The 18,254-nt window shown below is 41.4% G+C and overlaps 2 protein-coding genes across 6 annotated transcripts in view; both read right to left on the bottom strand.

Annotated features, from left to right (window-relative positions):
- Window positions 1-535: 535 nt before the first annotated feature.
- Window positions 536-5,942, bottom strand: GEMIN6 (gem nuclear organelle associated protein 6). Of its 5 annotated transcripts, none has more exons than XM_032410339.1 (3): window positions 5,859-5,942; window positions 5,141-5,338; window positions 536-2,041 (listed from the first exon to the last, which is right to left on the bottom strand). In XM_032410339.1, exons 2-3 carry the CDS (start codon window positions 5,263-5,265, stop codon window positions 1,666-1,668), a joined length of 501 nt encoding a protein of 166 aa, XP_032266230.1. In that variant the 5' UTR covers window positions 5,266-5,338; window positions 5,859-5,942; the 3' UTR covers window positions 536-1,665. The 5 variants fall into 5 exon arrangements, with proteins under 5 accessions (XP_032266230.1, XP_032266228.1, XP_032266226.1 ...); XM_032410337.1 differs by having other exon boundaries at window positions 5,141-5,284; window positions 5,642-5,931; XM_032410335.1 differs by having other exon boundaries at window positions 5,642-5,930.
- A 5,335-nt stretch (window positions 5,943-11,277) lies between these two features.
- Window positions 11,278-18,254, bottom strand: part of LOC116636027 (tetratricopeptide repeat protein 39B-like) — a 17,762-nt gene continuing 10,785 nt past the window's right edge. The window contains exon 2 of the mRNA XM_032410330.1: window positions 11,278-16,158. Within this exon, the coding sequence (XP_032266221.1) occupies window positions 14,223-15,989 (1,767 nt within the window). The 5' untranslated portion in view covers window positions 15,990-16,158 and the 3' untranslated portion in view covers window positions 11,278-14,222. The remainder of the gene's footprint in view (window positions 16,159-18,254) is intronic.

Here is an 18,254-nt window from a genome sequence, read left to right as displayed (position 1 = left end):
AAGGGACATACGTGAGAACTGAAAGGGCTGTTTGCACAGCTGAATCCCTGCGGACAGACTAGGGAGAAGTTAGAGTTCTGAGTTTAGCCCTATAGCAGCCCACGTGGCCTATCTAGTTCAAAACTGCCTTTGGAAGTCTGCCCCAAGCCCTGGCACACCAGGCTGCTTCAAGGATTTCCTAGAGCAAACTTTCTGTAAAGGCATATATATATATATATATATATATATATATATATTTAAGGACTTTATTTGAGAGACAGAGATAGTTGGTCTTTTTTTTTCTTAAGATTTCATTTATTTTATTTGACAGAGAGGGACAGCAGAGAGGGAACACAAGCAGGGGGAGTAGCAGGCAGAGGGAGAAGCAGGCTTCCCGCTGAGCAGGGAGCCCAACGCGGGGCTCGATCCCAGGACCCCGGGGTCATGACCTGAGCTGAAGGCAGACACTTAAGGACCGAGCCACCCAGGGACCCCAGGGCTGGTCTTTTATAGAACGCTAACCAGGGAACTTAAATCCTTTTAACATCTTTACTGATAACTCCTTCAATGGCTTACTTCCCTTTTAGGGTCTGGTTATTCTTTGAAGGTCACAGGTGATTATCATAAAGACACCCACCCCACACGCCTAGGGCAGGGCTATATTTTTCTGTAAATATAAGCCATATAGTTTGTGTCACAATATTCAAATCTGCCACTATGGCTCAAAAGCAGCCACAGAAAATACGTAAACCAGTGGGTATGGCTGTGTTCCAGGAAAACTTTTATCAAATGGAGGCAGCAGGCTGCATTTGTCCCAAGGGCGCAAAGTTTGCTGACCCTTGTCCTAGGGAGTCAGAGGCCTGGGGTTCTAATCTGACCTGCCCCCGAGAAGACACCCAACTGACAATCTGAGGTACCTCCCTCGGTTTCTAGGCCAGAAACCTCCATATCGAGTCCTGGCCCCTGCCTGGCTTCCAAGGGGTAGGGCCAGGTATAGTGAGGCATGCTTCCTGCGTTCTCTCCCCTCAGTGAAGCCTGACCCGGGAATGGGGGCTACAGGCAGAAAGCAGCATGGGCTGAAGGCCTTGGCTGAATCCACCAGGCACGGGAACTGGGTTCAGTGCAGGAGCAGAATACTTGTCACATTTACCTTTTTCGTCAGAGATATCAGCCAGGGCTCACCGTAAAGGCTTTGAAAGTTAAACAGCTTAGGTGGTAAGATTTTACAAATAGTTAAAACTTTTCAAGTTTCAACCAAAAAAGCATATATTCCAATAGATTCTGATTCAAAAGCGATTTCATCCTTACACAATAAGTATTTTAAAACAGACACATACAGTTAGTGCAAGGGACTTAACAAGACATTTTATATTGAATCTAACATGTGTTTGTTGCCTAACAAAAATGGAGGTGTACTCCCGCCAACAAAAGACTCTTACAATTCTAATGTCCGTGTGCTATTTTGTTGCATGTGATGCTATCTTTGCCATAGTTCGATTATTTATTAGCACTTATAATCCACATCTTTGATTTTACCAAAACAACAGAGAATTAAAACTCAAACACACACACACAACTGTGTGCCTTTGAAGTCTTGTAATATGATGGATTTAACATTCAAAACATTTTATGAAGAAAAAAAAATGAAATGTTATTTCAATCGATGCATCCATAGTTCTTGGCCTCTCATTGGCAAGCTGCAAGATGTCCTTGAATAAGATCCTGAACACGGGAGAGAATAATCTCATTAGAACTGCTGCAATTTTCTGGACCATACGGTGGGTCTATAGTCAGAACCCCAGCCACACACAGAGTCCTTCGTGAATCTCCCTGTTCTGTGATGGGGATGTGGTTCTTCTCGAGCCATTTCTTTAGGCTGTTCTTTCTCTTCTCCAGATCCTCAGGGTTGTAGGCCTTGCAGTCTCCAGACATGAACAAATTCATCAGCTTCTCTCTCACTCCACGGTCCCCTTCGTTCACAGTTTCAACGGTCTGCACAGCATGGCCCATAATTCCAGTCACAGACATGCTGCCATCTTCCAGGAAGTTCACAAGGACAATACTTGCGAGGAAAAGTTAAGTTCAGAGCAGATTTGCAAAAGAAAAATGTAAAGGCCCATAAAGCTACGGAAGAAGCAATGGAATGAAGAGGCATCACCAGCCCCAACAGGCAATTAGAAATCGGGAATAAGAACTTCCCTGTTTAAAATTAATCCCCTCACCACCAAATGTTTGTACTCATTCAATAAGTATTCACCGAGGGTCCTACACATCTAAACTTTTTTGTCTAGCCTAAACCCAATCATTGCGGGATGCAGTTAAAGCACTAAAAAGTTATAAATGGCTTAAATGTGTATTAGAAATCAAGAAAGGGTACAGACTTAATTTTAAACAACTGAATAACTTGCCTTCAAAGCAGACCAAAGAAAATAACAAAACACAAAATTAATGAAAGAGAAAACAAAAGAGTTAATAACAAGATCATCAAAGCCAAATGTTGGTTCTTTAAAAAACAAAAACAACGTAAAATTCACAAAACTCAGGCAAAACTGATTAGAATAGAAAAAAAAGACACATACAAATAATATTAGGAAGAAGGCAGCAAAGATTGGCAATTTAAAGTATTAGGAACAAATTTATGCCAATAGTCTTGAAAACTAAAAGAGAAAACCTCCTAGAAAATGTAAATTTCTACTACTGAGTCAAAAAAAAAAAGAGACTATAAATAGTCCTATAGTCTTTCATAAAAACTGAGTAAGTATTTAAAAATATTTTCCCATGGGGGGGAAGGCCCAATTTTACTAACAAATTATATACAATTTTCAAGGTTCAAGCATTTTTTTTTAAGATTTTATTTATTTATTTGAGAAAGAGAGAGAGAGAGACAGCATGAGAGGGGAGAGGGCCAGAGGGAGAAGCAGGCTCCCCGCTGAGCTGGGAGCCCGATGTGGGACTTGATCCCAGGACTCCAGGATCATGACCTGAGCCGAAGGCAGTCGCTTAACCAACTGAGCCACCCAGGCACCCCAAGCATTTTTTTTTTTTAAGATTTTATTTTATTTTATTTTTAAAATATTTTATTTATTTATTTGACACAGAGAGAGAGACAGCTAGAGAAGGAACACAAGCAGGGGGAGTGGGAGAGGGAGAAGCAGGCTTCTGGCTGAGCAGGGAGCCCAATGCGGAGCTCGATCCCAGGACCCTGGGATCATGACCTGAGCCGAAGGAGACGCTTAACGACTGAGCCACCCAGGCGCCCCAAGATTTTACTTTTACGTAATCTCCACACCCTATGTGGGGCTCAAACCCACAATCCCAAGATCAAGAGTTGCACGCTCCACCGACTAAGCCAGCCAGGCACCCCAAGGTTCAAACATTTCTAATCTAACCAAATTCTTCTAGAGACTATAAAAGGGGGACTGTGCCTTAACTTGTTTAATGAGGTTAATATAATCTTGATACCAAAAGCAGAGGAGAAGATTAAAATATAAAACTACAAGCTAATCTCATTCATGAATACAAATGCAAAAATCCTAACTAAATAAAATAAATGATGTGGTGTGATGTGATGTGAATTTCACTTCGTTGGTACTCCTCCCAAAACCTAAAATCCCAGGCTAATTATGAGAAAGCATCACAGAAACCCAAATTGAGAGACATTCTATGAAATACCTCACTCACCAGAACTCTTCAAAAGTGTCAAGGTCATGAAAAACAAGAAAGGACTGAAAAATTCTCACAGATCAGAGGAGACTAAGGACACATGACAATTAAACGAATGTCAGATCCTAGATTGGATCCTGGAACAGAAAAAGGCAAACAATTAGTGGAAAAACTGTTAAAATCCAAATGATTGCAGTTTATGTAAAGTTTTAGTTTCGAGGAATGTACCATGGTTAGGTAAGATGCCAACATTAGGGGAAGCTGGGTAGATGGGTCCTCTCTGTATTCTTTTCTGTAAATCTAAAATCATTCCAAAATAAAAAGTGTGTGTGTGTATCATCACCTTTAAAGTAGTCTTGCAAGGGGCAAGGGGCGCCTGGGTGGCTCAGTTGTTAAGTGTCTGCCTTCGGCTCAGGTCATGGGCCCAGGGTCCTGGGATCGAGCCCTACATCGGGCTCCCTCCTCGGTGGGAAGCCTGCTTCTCTCTCCCCCACTCCTCCTGCTTGTGGTCCCTCTCTCGCTGTCTCTCTCTGTCAAATAAATAAATCTTAAAAATAAATAAATAAATCAAGTAGTCTTGCAAAAAACAAATCTGATCCTAATCAAACCTCTAGATAGGCATACCAGTTTATAGGAAATACGGATATAAGAACATGTTAAGCTACACCATGCACAATGCAGTAAGCTAAATCCAGAACGTGTTCAGTCTATAAGACAAATGATTCCATTTCTTCAACAAATAAATGACATGGAAAACTAAAAAGAGAAAGTGCAGTCATAGATTAAGATACTTAAGAGACATACCAACCAAATTGATAAACCAATTAAAGAGATATTTTGAGACAACCAGGCAAATCTAAAAACGGACTGTTAATAATAAAGTTATTATTACTTTTGTTAGGTATTATAATGTTATTGTGGTTATTAAAGAGTCCTTATCTGCTAAAAGATATTGAGGTATTTATGAACAAAATTATATGATATCTGCAACTGGCTTAAATATATTTAGAAGGGGAAAGAAAGGCTAGTGTCTGTTACGCTATTCTCTCTACATTTATGTATGCTTGAGATTGTCTAATAAAAACGTAGTAACAAGGGGCGCCTGGGTGCCTCAGTCAGTTGGACGTCTGCCTTCGGCTCAGGTCATGATCGTGGAGTCCTGGGATGGAGCCCCGCGTCAGGCTCCTTGCTCAGCGGGGAGTCGGCTCCTCCCTCTCCCTCGGCTCCTCCCCCTCCCTCGTGCTTGCTCTGTCTCCCTCAAATTAATAAAATCTTTAAAAAAAAAAATGTAGTAACAAAAAAAGTGTCTCACTTCTACAAACTTGGCTTGTCTGCCAAGGTAATCCATAGTCAGAACAACACTTCGACTCAAAAGCAAAGCAATTCTTATGTGTGAATAACGAGACTTTCATTTATCTACTTCCTTAGTTTGGATATAACATATAGGCAGCACAAAGGGGTGTCATTATGATTTCAGGGGAGAAGGAGCCATACTCACTTGGCAGAAACTGGGTCTGTGGTTAAAACCCATCCTTTATACTCCTTCTCACTGGCTGTCACTCTGACTTCTTTGTACGTGTAATCTTGCCATTCTAAGGGGCCTTTCCTCATCCATTCATTCATGGCTGCCAGCTGGCTAGATCTAAAACCACCACCAGTTCGGGTTAATATATGTTCCACTCACGCAAGTGCCATCCTAGAGATAGAGAACATCTGTGATTTGCCTCAAGTTCCATTATCAGGAAAACAGCTGATATTCACAATTCGGTCTGAAAGCTAAGGAGACACCGGCGCTGCCATGAGGCCCAGCCCGGGGTAACTCATCCGGCTTACTTCTATTCCACCACCCAGTACCATTCCAAATCGCCTTCACCCTGGCTTTGAACTCCGGTCAGCAGATGCTCAAACCTTTTAACTCTGATCCCTGCGATCAAAGGAACTCACTCCACCCCACATTTAGCCAAAACTGAAGAGGAAAACTCCTTTGATATCCACCCACTTGCTCTCTCCAGCTCTTTCTCCGCGGGATCCCGCCGGGGAGAGGCCCCGGATTTGACAATTTCCTCTTATTTGTTTGGAGGATGCACGAACCAGGGGGCAGCAGCGAAGGCTCTAGAGCGCAGATTCCGTGGCCTAGCTTGCAGCTGCACGATACTTAAAACGGTACTCAAACCTGGTGGTACTTAACGTTTAATTCCCACAAACGAAAGAAATACCAGCAAGAACTCCTCGCAGCGACGGGTACACAGTAACCACGCGGTGAGGAAGGAGTCACTCCAGCGGCGCCCATCTGAGCCCAGCAGGCTTTGCGCCACGTCGTCACTTCCTTCCCCCAGAATTCTCTGTTTTGTAGTTCTTGGCCTTGGTCACACCTAGAGGTCTGAGAGTCACCGGGCGTGGGGGGATAAAGGCCGGGTGCGGGCAGAGCCTGAGATTTTTGTGTAGTAATAATAAGGCTCCTTGTTCGCTAGAACCACCCCTCTTCACTGTCACGACGGACATTTCAACCTTTCGTTTTTAAAGAGGAAAAGTCTCGTGCCAAGTTCCTCGTTGAGAGTAGACCTGGAAATGCACCCTTGCGGTGGACTCAAAGCACAAGAACCCTCTCGGTGAATCCTAAAGCGGGAAGTGTGAGGTGAAAGTGCCTTGGAGAAAAGCGATAGAGCCAAGATATTTGTTTGTTTGGCTAGTGTAAGGCAATTAATACGTCTGCTCCTTTGGGATGTGCCCTGGCCACAGTCCTGCGGGAGGTGCAGAAGCCAGAAAGAAAAAGCACAGGATTGGGACGATTTCCACCTAGCCGACCGTTCGCTAGTGAGGGGTGCCTCACTCACAGGAAAGCCCGGGCCTCTCCCCCGCAACCCCTCACCACCCCCGCAGTGGAAAAGGGCAGAAGACTCGCTTCTGCCACAGATTTCGGTTCAGGTATGTAGTCGGCTCCTGGCATGGTCCAAATAAACTGTGATCCTGAAAAATGGTACAAGGTGTTAAACGTTGAGTTTCTGCAAATGTGAACACCAGGGGAGATTTACAGAAACCGAATTAGAGGACTATCAAACCACGATGTAGAAAACATTGAAAATTAGTCAGCTTTTCCCTTACAATTTGGGATCTGAGTTCACATAATCCTTGAAGTACCTTGTTTCTTATTGCCATCATTTTAAATAATCCTTTGGCAACCTTCACTCGAGTGTTTGGTTGATTATATTAATGTGGCTTTAGTAGATTAAATTAGATTATGCCAGTTAAGTCCTCTATAAATCTACAGAGAGCTAATATAAATACCAGTTGGGGGCGCCTGACTGGCTCAGTCAGAAAAGCATGCAACTCTTGATCCCCAGGTGGTGAGTCGGAGCCCCACATTGAGTATAGAGATTACTTCAATAAAAAAATGTATAAATACATACATACGTACCAATTATTAAAATCTGAAGCTAAACATATGACCTCATAAAAATTCAGTCCAAAAGAGCTTCAAACAATTGTGACAACTGGCCATTTGCATTTTAAGCCTTCTATCTGTACTGCAGAATCAAAGACTTTGGAAGATAGCTCCAAGCTTAACTTAAATGACCCCTTTTAAAGTGATGAGACTGGGGCAAATTCCTTCCTTTCTCTCCCCTCTCCCTTTAGTCTCCCAGATAATCATTTCCAGCATCTGCTGATGTGAATCACTGATTTATAACAGACTGAGCCCAACCCACTCCATAATACAGGTTTACAGAAAGACCCTCTCCTGTAGTCCACCCTCAAGTTCAGATGGTGCCATTTCCTTTTCCTTACCCTTGTCCGCCTGGTGCCTCCCTCAGACCAGTTGATGTCCCTTCTCTCACATTTTCTACTTTTCTTCCTCTCTTCCGTTTCCCTCTCCTTCCATCTCCTTCCTAATGTCTGCCTCCCCCTCAAACCTTCACACCCACACACACACACACACACTTAACCTTTTCCTCTGCCAAGTGAAAAATTGTTTATTCTAGATTTTGGAGTACATTTTAATTTTAGCAAGACTTTTTTTTTTTTTTTTTTAAGTAATCTCTACACCCAACTTGGGGTTTAAAGTCATGATGACCCTGAGATCAAGAATTGCATGCTCTGGGGCACCTGGGTGGCTCAGTCGGTTAACCTCCTCCTTCTGCTTGGGTCATGATCCCGGGGTCCTGGGATGGAGCCCCACATCAGCTCTCTGCTCGGCAGGGAGCCTGCTTCTCCCTTTCCCTCTGCCTGCCACTCCCCCAGCTTGTGCTCTCCCTCCCTCTCTTCTGTCGATCTCTCTCTGTCAAATAAATAAATGAAATTTTCTTAAAAGGCACCAGCCAGGTGCCCCAGCAAGAAACACTTTTTTAAAAAAACTTTTCTTAATTTCTCTGAAGAACATCAGAAGCTTAAAAAAGTTGTCAATAGTTTTACACTGTTCTTCATCATGGTGCAAAGATAAACCTGCCCTGCCCTGGCCAGACTATCACAATTTTCAATTCACAGTGTTGGATCATAATAGTAGGTAGATAAAGAGTATACTTATCATGAAAAAAAAGTAGGTAGAAAATGAGTGGGGGTGGGATAGTAATTTGCTGAGTATATTTCATGCAAGGTAAGGTCAGAAAAAAATAAATGGTCATTTTGGCCCAAGATTTTTTTTTTAATGTTCTGGTTTTTTCATTCATTCAACAAGTAGAGTCCGTTAAAAGTGTCTATTCTTTATTTCTGCATTTATTCATCAAGCATATATTGTATACCTACACATGCACTTTCTGTTAACAACTAGGAATTAAAAAACGAATTTCAAAAATGTCTTCCCTTTGGGAAGCTGATAATGTCTCCTCTACCTAACTTGGTAATAAATGGGAAGAACTGGGGAAGGGGTTCTTAGAAAATCTTCTTAAAGAGGTAGTGCTTGAACTTGATTTATAAGTAATGAACCAACCACAAAAAATTCTGTGTCTATGGGACGCAGAACCTAATCAAAGGAGGTGTAGGTTGGAGTGAAAAGCAGTGGGCAGGGAGTTTTAGAAACCTTGGTTTCATTTGATCAAATCTGTAGTGTCCTGGTAAACTGGTTCTCCTGAAAAAAGGAGGTTTGATTTGTACCATTTGCTGATTCCTGTGGTGTAAATATTCCTACCGTGGCTGATTTCAAGGTACCAATGATTTAACAACTGGCTCAAAAAATTCCTGAATATTTAACAAAGGGCTCTTTTAAGACAGTTTAAACTGGTTCCTGCACACCACTGACTGTGTTCCTACCAGCTTTATGACTTTGGATGTCATTTGCCTTCTTAGATTTCAGTTTCCTCATTTATAAGTGAAAATGTGGGATTAGATGACCTAACATCCTGTCAGCAATAAATGTTCATGACTAAGCCATACAGTCACTTAGAAGCACTGTAAACCTTCTAAGGGCAGGGGCTATGTCTGTTTTATTTACTACCATATACCCCACCTCTACCACATTGCCTGGCATATAGTAGGTGCTCAATTTGAACTGAATTTTCATTTCTTAGGCAGTTATATATCACCTAATATGTGCCAGGCACTACTTTAAGAACTTTCAGATATTACCTCATTTTGAGTGAGTAACTATACCAAAGAGAATGGAAAAAATTTGAGTGATGGAATAACATGATTAAATCAGTGTATTAGCAAGGATGCAGAAAAATGAGAGGTGGAGAAAACAGTATATATACACAGCATAAAACTTTATGTAAAATGTAGCCTCTCTATCCAAACAAAGCAGTGGTATCAGGACAAAATTCCAGAACCACTTTCCAAATGGAAAGCGGATTTAGGGAGGCAGTGTCTCTAAATTGATTAATTATCTGCTCTGCCCAGCGCTGCCCAGGCCTGCCCAGAGGGGAGATTTTTACAACCTCAGAGAAAATTGGTTTCCCTAGCAGTAAGGTGAAGATAGGATTGTTTTCCCTGGATGAAAATGCTTTGAACAGACTTTGTGAACTCTTTAAAGCATTAAATCCATGTAAGGCGTGAGGGTTTAGCAAACTGCTTCTGTAATTGTTGCTTTTCAAATATGCTCAGCTAATACCTTTATACTGGCTAAAAATAAGTGCCATTTTTTTCATTGAGTTCCTCTTAGTCAATGATATAATCAGTCTAAGCAGTACAAAAATACATGTTTTACATAGATTTTATTTTGTTTTGAAAAAAAAATAAAGTGGGGTTCACTATTTTTTTCCCTGGAATTGCCTTGAAACAACAGAAGATGTTGACTACTGAGCTCCTAAAAATTGGTGCAGTGGCTCAGACAGGACATAATAAAGTCCTAGCCTAAACTGATGGCAATGGAAATGAAAAAGAGGAGAAAAAAGGAGTAGAATCAACAAATATTTTGAAGGAAAAATCAACAGGATTTAGTAATTGATTGGATTGGGGCAAGGGCATGTTGAGAACTTTGATCTGTTCTTTTCTTCATTCATAACCCCCTCTTCCTCTTTGTTTTTTCAGGATCTCAGGCCTCCAAATAGTTATTATATTTACTAATTAGATAAGAAATTTTTTCCTGGAATAAAAAATGCTTCAATAACACTTTATTTGTGTTTATGGCACAGGAAGGCCACAGTGAGGTCTCTCTGCCAAGCTCTTATAAACTAAACCTAAATGTTAAGTAAAATGGATGTGATTCGATCTGTGATTTGTTGGTACAAAGAGACCATCTATAATCTGGATCACCAGAAAATGTGGGGATGACCAAAATTCCAAACTAAGTGACCTGGTTGTATTCTCTGGACACAGGACTGGAATGGGATTTTATAGTAGTAAATGGAAACTTGATTGTTATGACACCCTACTGGGACATCCAGTACCCCAGGGTTGGCAGCAGAAGACATGGGAGAAGAAAGGTCAGTTAGCAAAAGATTGGGAGGTATTTCTCAGAGACCCTGGATCTGTAAGGCAGGAACTTTCCGGAGATACATACATATTGTGGGGAACGGATGCTTCATCACATCTCACCCTGGCCTGGAAAAGACGTTCCTAAAACCATCTGCCTCCTTATATTCTGATTCCATGCTCACCATGCTGCCTTGTGACTCCTCCACACTGGGAGGAGAGTGTTTATCAGGAGCGGTGATTCCTGACAGGGAAACATGAGCACTTTCTAGTCAATAGAAAGGAATAGACCAGAAATCACAAACTAGGGGTCATATCAGGACATGCAGATAGTTTAATATCTGCACAGTTTAAAATTTTTTTAATTAAAAATATTTTTAGGGGCACCTGGGTGGCTCAGATAGTTAAGCGTCTGCCTTCGCTCGGGTCATGATTCTGGGTACCTGGGATCGAGTCCCGCATCGGGCTCCTTGCTCGGCGGGGAGTCTGCTTCTCCCTCTCCCCCTGCTCATGCTCTAACTCTGTCTCAAATAAATAAAATCTTTATTAAAATTTTTTTTTAATTTGAAAGCTTTTATTTATTTTTTTTTAAAAGATTTTGTTTATTTATTTGACAGAGAGAGACACAGCGAGAGAGGGAACACAAGCAGGGGGAGTGGGAGAGGGAGAAGCAGGCTTCCCACAGAGCAGGGAGCCCGATGAGGGGCTTGATCCCAGGACCCTGGGATCATGACCTGAGCTGAAGGCAGACGCTTAACGACTGAGCCACCCAGGCACCCCTTAATTTGAAAGCTTTTAGATAGGTTTCCTCTCTCTTCACAACTGGTTTCAACCACTTTTATTGTTTTATGTTTGGCTACTTTATATTATTTACATTAACTGCCTGATCCCACAAGAAATTGAGTTTGCAACTCTGGAATAGTCCCTACTATAAATAAAGAAATTTGCAGAGTAAATTATACCTTAATCTCTTGTGAGTTTGCAGGGTAAGAATCAGCCTCGATGTGTCTAGTCAACCTTTGGGCCAGTTAAGGACCAGAAAGCTGGGCTACGGGTAGCAACTTCACCAAGGAAATGCCAATTGCAAGATTTCCTGTTGGAGTCCCATAGAGTCTTCTGCAGGTGATTCCTTGGTCTCATTGTTTTCTTGCTCTTTTTCAACGGTGCCCTTTCTCTACCATTTTGTAGCATCTTGTTATTTACATATGTGTGGAGGCAGTTACTGGAGGTTGGGTCATTTAACAGTCCTTTCCCACAACCTCCTAATGAGGCTGGAAACCTACCACTGAATCTTCAGCTTCCCTTGCAGGTAGAAGTGGCCATATGGATATTTCTGGCCAGTGAGATCCACATGGAAATCCCTGAGAAGGCTGTCCCTTCTGAAACAAAAAGGCAAAGCCTCCTAAGAAGGAGAAAGCCTTTTTTTTCTTCCTTACCCATTCCTCCTCCAGCCTGCCTGGCTTGGACATAAGGCCCAGAGATGAGGTAGCTCTTTCCACTGAGTGAGGAGACATGTACGAGAAGGCCGGTGTACCACGTAGAAAAATAAAAGAGCCATACCAGACCTGAGCTACCTACCTTCAGATTTTTGTGTTTGAGACAAACTCCTACCTGTTTAAGCAACCGTTTTAAGTGTTTCCACGCCAACAAAATCCTCTTCTAACTTGTCTCCCTAATAAAGCCCTCAGGAGAGAGAACATGCTTTATCTTTATATCCTCAATACCCTGTTCAGTGCTGCAAATCGTAGGCATTCAACATGTTTATTTAACCAATTAATATTACTCTTCACTGGAAGAAGCTGGGACAAAAGACAAAACCATAATGTAGGCAGAGTTACTTATTTCATAAATGACCAAGATAAACAAAGAACAGAAAAAACAAATTAACAGGTCAAATTTCAGATTGGCAAAGCAGTAACAAAGGCACCTTTGCTTTTTCTAAGAAAGTAATTTAAATCCTCTGCACTGAGTAACAATGTATTATTCTTCTTATTACTACTGGTAATAGTAGTAGTAGGAATAACACATTTGTATTAACTCAAAATATTAATTAACACAGAAAAAACATGAAAGAGGAACTATTAACCCTGCTTTACAGCCAGGGACACTGAGGCACAGAGGCCAAGAGCACGCGACTAGCTAGTGCCAGAGCCTGCCCTCTTAACCACGCTATCGTACTAATTAAATAATGGAGGAAAACTTAAGCACAGTTGTTCACCTGGAAGTCTATTTTTAGTTAATGAAGAACGTGCTTTTCAAAGTAAGCATTTTTAAATCTGAAATACTAGCTCCTCGTTGTGCTCCAGTTGATTGCTTGGACGCCCAAAGCATTAAAAAAAAATAATAATAATGTGTTTCACTCATGTGTTTTAGCAAACCAGACTTCCCCAGCAAGGTCTGTTTCCAAGGGTGACTTTCTAAGGGAGGATACACTCAGCCAGATTTAATGGTCTGGAAATTAAATGGTCTAGGTACTGATTTTACCCCCAAGGCAGGTAAAGCAATAATCCATGCCTACAGCTGCTATTTACTCTCAGATTAGCCCAATAACAATGGCAACTGGATAGATGCAGCATTTAATTATGTTATAGCTCCATACACCTTAGGGAGGGTAACTAAGGGAGGGCCCAGCAGTAACTCAAGTCTCCCTCCATAGGCCTAACCTGTTTTTTCCTACCCAGTGAATCTATCCTCCTGGCTTCCTCCAATTATCTTCAAAGGGTTTGCCTCTGTGTGTGTGTGTGTGAAGGGGGTGGGGGGCTTTTTCTTCTCTACCCTGTGGCAAATTATAGACCCATAGTTGAGCTTCCTAGTAAAAAAGGTAAAAGGTAACATAGACACGGGGGAAAATATCTTCTCTGATATAGAAAGCCAATAAAAATTACTCTATAAGAGGGAAAAATATTCAGAGTCTATGCTGTTCAGTGTATCATTGTTTTGAAATGTCAGTAAGACCTTAAAGGTTTTTTTCTTTCTTTTAACAGTAAAAACATTTATAGGGCACTGGGATTCCTGGTGTAGCTACTTTTCCTATTTTATTTGCAAGTTGTATACATTATCAAGTGAGATGTTAAAAATTTTTTTTTGATTTTTTGAAAATGTTGTCTAACATGATTGAAAAATCCATAACATATAAGAGAGAGTATATTTCATAATATACAGTTGACCCTTGAACAACATGGGTTTGAACGGGCAGGTTAACTTACACGTGGATTTTTTTTGCTGTGGTACAGTACTGTGAAAGTATTTTCTCTTATGATTTTCTTAATGACGTTTTTTCTCTAGCTTCCTTTATTATAGGAACACAGTATGTAATACATGCGACATACAAAATATATGTTAGTCGACTGTTATTGATAAGGCTTCTGGTCAATAATAGGCTATTAGTGGTTAAGTTTTTGGGGAGTCAAAAGTTATACGCAGATTTTTGACTGCGCAGGGGCCAGCACCCATAATCTCCGTGTTGTTCAAGGGTCAACTGTACATCATTTGCTTTTTCTTTTTCAAGAATGTGCATCACTCCATTTGCCAGTCTAAGACATTCCATTTTATAGGTAAGGAGAAGGAAAGAGGGAAAAGTAATGGCCAATTCCTTTCTTACTTGTTACTGATCAGATTCTTAGCAGCTGCCTCTTCTTGGATTTCTTCCACAAAGAAATGATTTTTCTAACTGTTAATTACCTTGCCGATTGCAGATACTTCACTCATAATAAACAAAACCACACTTTGTGTCAAAACCATCACTTTTCTTTAGCTACTTGTTCAAGAGCTACATGAGCCCTAAACTGTAATCGGGCTTCCATGGAATAGTCCTTGTAGTTTTTTATGTTGTCTAGGTTTTTTGTTGCACTGTCATAATCTCCTTTTAGATAGTGAAGAATTCCTAGTTCGTAGTAAGTATACGGCACCAAGTAGTGGTCATATTTTAACAATTTCTCCTTTTGAATGACACGATTAAAGTAATGCTCAGCTGTCGAATATCTGCCTAAGTGTTTCAGGCATAGACCTTTCAGTAAATTTAACAAACTGATGTCATCTGTGCCATACTCTTTATTTGGATTTTCTCGTAAAAGGTCTTGTCCTCTATTAATTATCGAGAGCCAGCTTGAAATAAGGTCTAGTTTTTTGCTCATGACTCGGAAACCACTCCAGGCGTAAATGAATTCCAGAATGGGCTGGGCTGTGAACCAGCCCGTGGTCGTGCCATAGCGCTGACCCTTCTCAGCAACAAACTTTTCTATTGGCACAGAAGTTCCCAAGATTTTGATTCTCAGGCTATCCACTTTTAAGAAGAGAGAGTTTATGTCCTCGCTCCCTGATTTGACAGAATCAGAAGGAAGCAGGGCGAGTAGCATAGCTTTACTGTACATGTATATTGCCTTGGACCACCTGCTGTTACGATACAGTAGATCGGCATAGCGGTAAGCTTGCTTCCAATTCCGCAGAAAAATGTGGCACCACATGAGTTCCCAGTAACACAGGTGATGAACCTGCTCCCATTTGTTTTGAATCAAAATGCACTCCTCTAATACTAACTGTGCATTTTCAAAATTTCCTTTCAGCATACTAAAACGCGCATGAAAAAATTTAAGTATGACACAGTTTGGAAATTTCTGGAGGTATATTAGGAAGAGGTCCTCTACAGCAGAATTGTGACCCTTTTCAACACCAACAGCTATATAGATATAACTGTAATAAAAGAGGAGAGTCAAAACACTTAAGATATTATTTATATGGGATTCAGATGCACTCTCATAAAGCAAAGTCAAGCCCACCTCTTTATTACCGGAATATCCAGCAATATTGAGTAGTTTAAGGGTCTTTGGTGGCACAAGCGATAATATCAGATTGAATGCTCCAAGTCCACATTTCACTCCTCCAACCAGGTGTCGGTAGGTTTTGCTGCGGTTGTGAGTTATCTGTGTTAATACTTGTTGACAGTCTTTGTATATTTGATAACTTAACCCGATGTTGATTGCGCTTTTAAGAAAACCAAACATACTGTCATCCTGTATAAATGTGATGGAGGATTTCAGAATCAAACACTCAGCATAGCAGACTTCCGCATGCAATTCCTCTTCTTTGATAGCCTTTATTCCCTGTTTACTCACTAGATGAGAAAAACTTGTCATCCTAGATTTTCTTCGGAAACTGTTACAGGTTTTCAAAGCCTCCTTTGTGGCAGTCATTCCAATCTGTAGATCCAGGGGATCAAAAGTCAAGATGGCCTTGACAACCATAAGGATATTATAAATTAGAGCATGGTATGTGCTGTTTTTCGACCACGGATGAATGAGATCTATGGCCTCTGAGAATCTGTTATTTAGAAATAAATACAATCCAGTTGTGCATTCTTCCAGGGAAGATGTTAGATTCATTGTTGATGCCACAGGGATAACTTCATAGGCGTCTTCAAACTTGTCCTCTTCACTTTCTGCCTTACTTACAGTGACTGATGTAAAGTTACTCCCCTTATCATTTTCTCTTTTACTTAGAGTAAATGACATATTTGCTTCCCTACTTTAGAGACAGGCGATATCTGAAGGGGAGTGACGTAGCTGCAGTGAGGGTAGGTCCTGCTCCCCCGACTAGGCTCACTTCTGCAGCCTGAGGTGTCGCTGTTACAACAGAGGCAGACAAGCTAATAGTGTGGGTGCAGCATTAGGATATCCTCATCTATACCAGACAAAGAGGGAGGGGGAGAGAAAGAGAATTTTATTTACCTAAGAGGTATTTCTGAGAAGTTCAAATCATTTGTAATACACAGAAAACATGTGAAGTAAATCCTTTGTAAACCAAAAGTTCTTTCATCAATAACATACATTTTCAGAAATGTTGATGGGGCAAGGCTTATTCCCTTTAAAAAAATTTTTTTTATTTGAGTATAGTTGACACACTCCCTATTCTTCCCCCGCCCCAGTTTTATTGAGATAAAATTGACAAAATTGTAAGATATTTAAAATCTATAACATGATGGTTTGGGGGGATGAGAACATTTTTTCTACTCTCAGCAAATTTCAATTATACAATACAGTATTATCAACTATAGTCACCATGTTATATATTAGATCCTCAGACCTTATTCATCTTATAACTGAAAATTTGTGTTCTTTTACCAACCTCTCCTTACCCTCCCACCCCCAGTCCTTGTTCTTAATGTTCCCATAAGGGGACTTTTCTGCTAGAGGAATACTCTGGGCTGACTTCTGACTGGGAGCTGATAAAAGAACCTGGAAGAGTATTGCTCTGTGCCTTCTGAATTCCTTCTTTTTGAATCGGCCTGTTCAAAGTCTGAAACCAAAAACCAGGAAGAGGGGCACCTGGGTGGCTCAGTCCTTAAGCGTCTGCCTTCGGCTCAGGTCATGATCCCAGGGTCCTGGGATTGAGCCCCACATCGGGCTCCCTGTTCTGCCGGAGAAGCCTGCTTCTCCCTCTCCCTCTGCCTCTCCCCCTACATGTGCTTTCTCTCTGTATCTCTGTGTCTCAAATGAATAAATAAAATCTTAAAAAAAAAAAAATCCAGGAAGAGTTTTCTGCTCTCTAGCTGTGCCTGGGACCAGGTGGGTAAATGTTTAATTAGGGGCTGAAGCATCAGTGAGCCCACTTGGCAGCACATCACATCTGAAATCACAGTAACTATCAACTTAATCAAAAAGGTCATATTTTGGTGTCGTTCTGCCTCTTGCATCTATATCCTGTTGGTTCTGAACTCAGGCAGGAAAAGGCATGTTATTTATTGACCCCTAAGGCCATCTCCTCCTCCTCCAACTCTTGCATTCCCTCTTTAGATGATTGGTACCATCATCCACACTAGATCTCTTTTTTTCCCCCTCCTCTCATATCCATCAGTGACCAAACCCTGTCAGATCTGCTTTGCTGAATGCAGTACCTCTCTCTTGTCCTCCAAATCACCCTGGATGTTCTTCTTTAACAAGGTTATAATATGGTAAAATGGTATAAAATGGTAAAATGCACAGACTGTGAAGTTAGACTGGTTAGGTTTGAATCTGGATTCTCCACTTGCTTGGCTTTACTGTGCCTCTGTTTCTCATCTGCAAATAGGGAATAATAGTACTTCTACCAAAGAGTGGTTGGGAAAATTAGGTAAATTAATATATGTAAAGGGGTCAGGAGAGTACCTGGCATCCATAGTAAATACTCAATATATTATTCTATACACATCCCCCCATAGCTTGGCATATAGCAGGTGCATGCTGAGGCGGAGTCATTCTATCATTCTTTTGCTTAAAATGTTTTGTCTGAAATGTCTTCTTTACCTCTGTCTGCTTGTCTACTTTTTTTTTTTTTTTTTAAGATTTTATTTATTTGGGGGCGCCTGGGTGGCTCAGTCGTTAAGCGTCTGCCTTCGGCTCAGGTCATGGTCCCAGGGTCCTGGGATCGAGCCCCGCATCGTGCTCCCTGCTCTGCTGGAAGCCTGCTTCTCCCTCTCCCGCTCCCCCTGCTTGTGTTCCCTCTCTCACTGTCTCTCTCGCTCTGTCAAATAAATAAAATCTTTATCCCGCTCCCCCTGCTTGTGTTCCTCCTCTCGCTGTATCTCTCTCTGTCAAATAAGTAAATTTTTTTTTAAAGATTTTATTTATTTGACAGAGCGAGAGAGACAGCGAGAGAGGGAACACAAACAGGGGGAGCGGGAGAGGGAGAAGCAGGCTTCCAGCAGAGCAGGGAGCACGATGCAGGGCTCGATCCCAGTATCCTGGGACCATGACCTGAGCCGAAGGCAGACGCTTAACGACTGAGCCACCCAGGCGCCC

This window comes from Phoca vitulina, unplaced genomic scaffold (assembly GCF_004348235.1).
Source record: "Phoca vitulina isolate PV1807 unplaced genomic scaffold, GSC_HSeal_1.0 scaffold12, whole genome shotgun sequence".
NCBI lineage: Eukaryota > Metazoa > Chordata > Mammalia > Carnivora > Phocidae > Phoca > Phoca vitulina.
Note: the sequence above shows the minus strand (reverse complement) of the source record. Positions and strands in the feature narration are given on the sequence as shown.

Excerpts from the sequence above, each read along its gene's own strand:
- GEMIN6 (XM_032410339.1), bottom strand. The coding sequence starts at position 5,265 with ATGAATGAATGGATGAGGAAAGGCCCCTTAGAATGGCAAGATTACACG. Across the intron at positions 2,042-5,140 it reads ACAGACCCAGTTTCTGCCAA|TATTGTCCTTGTGAACTTCC; the intron begins GTGAGTATGGCT and ends TTTCCTCGCAAG.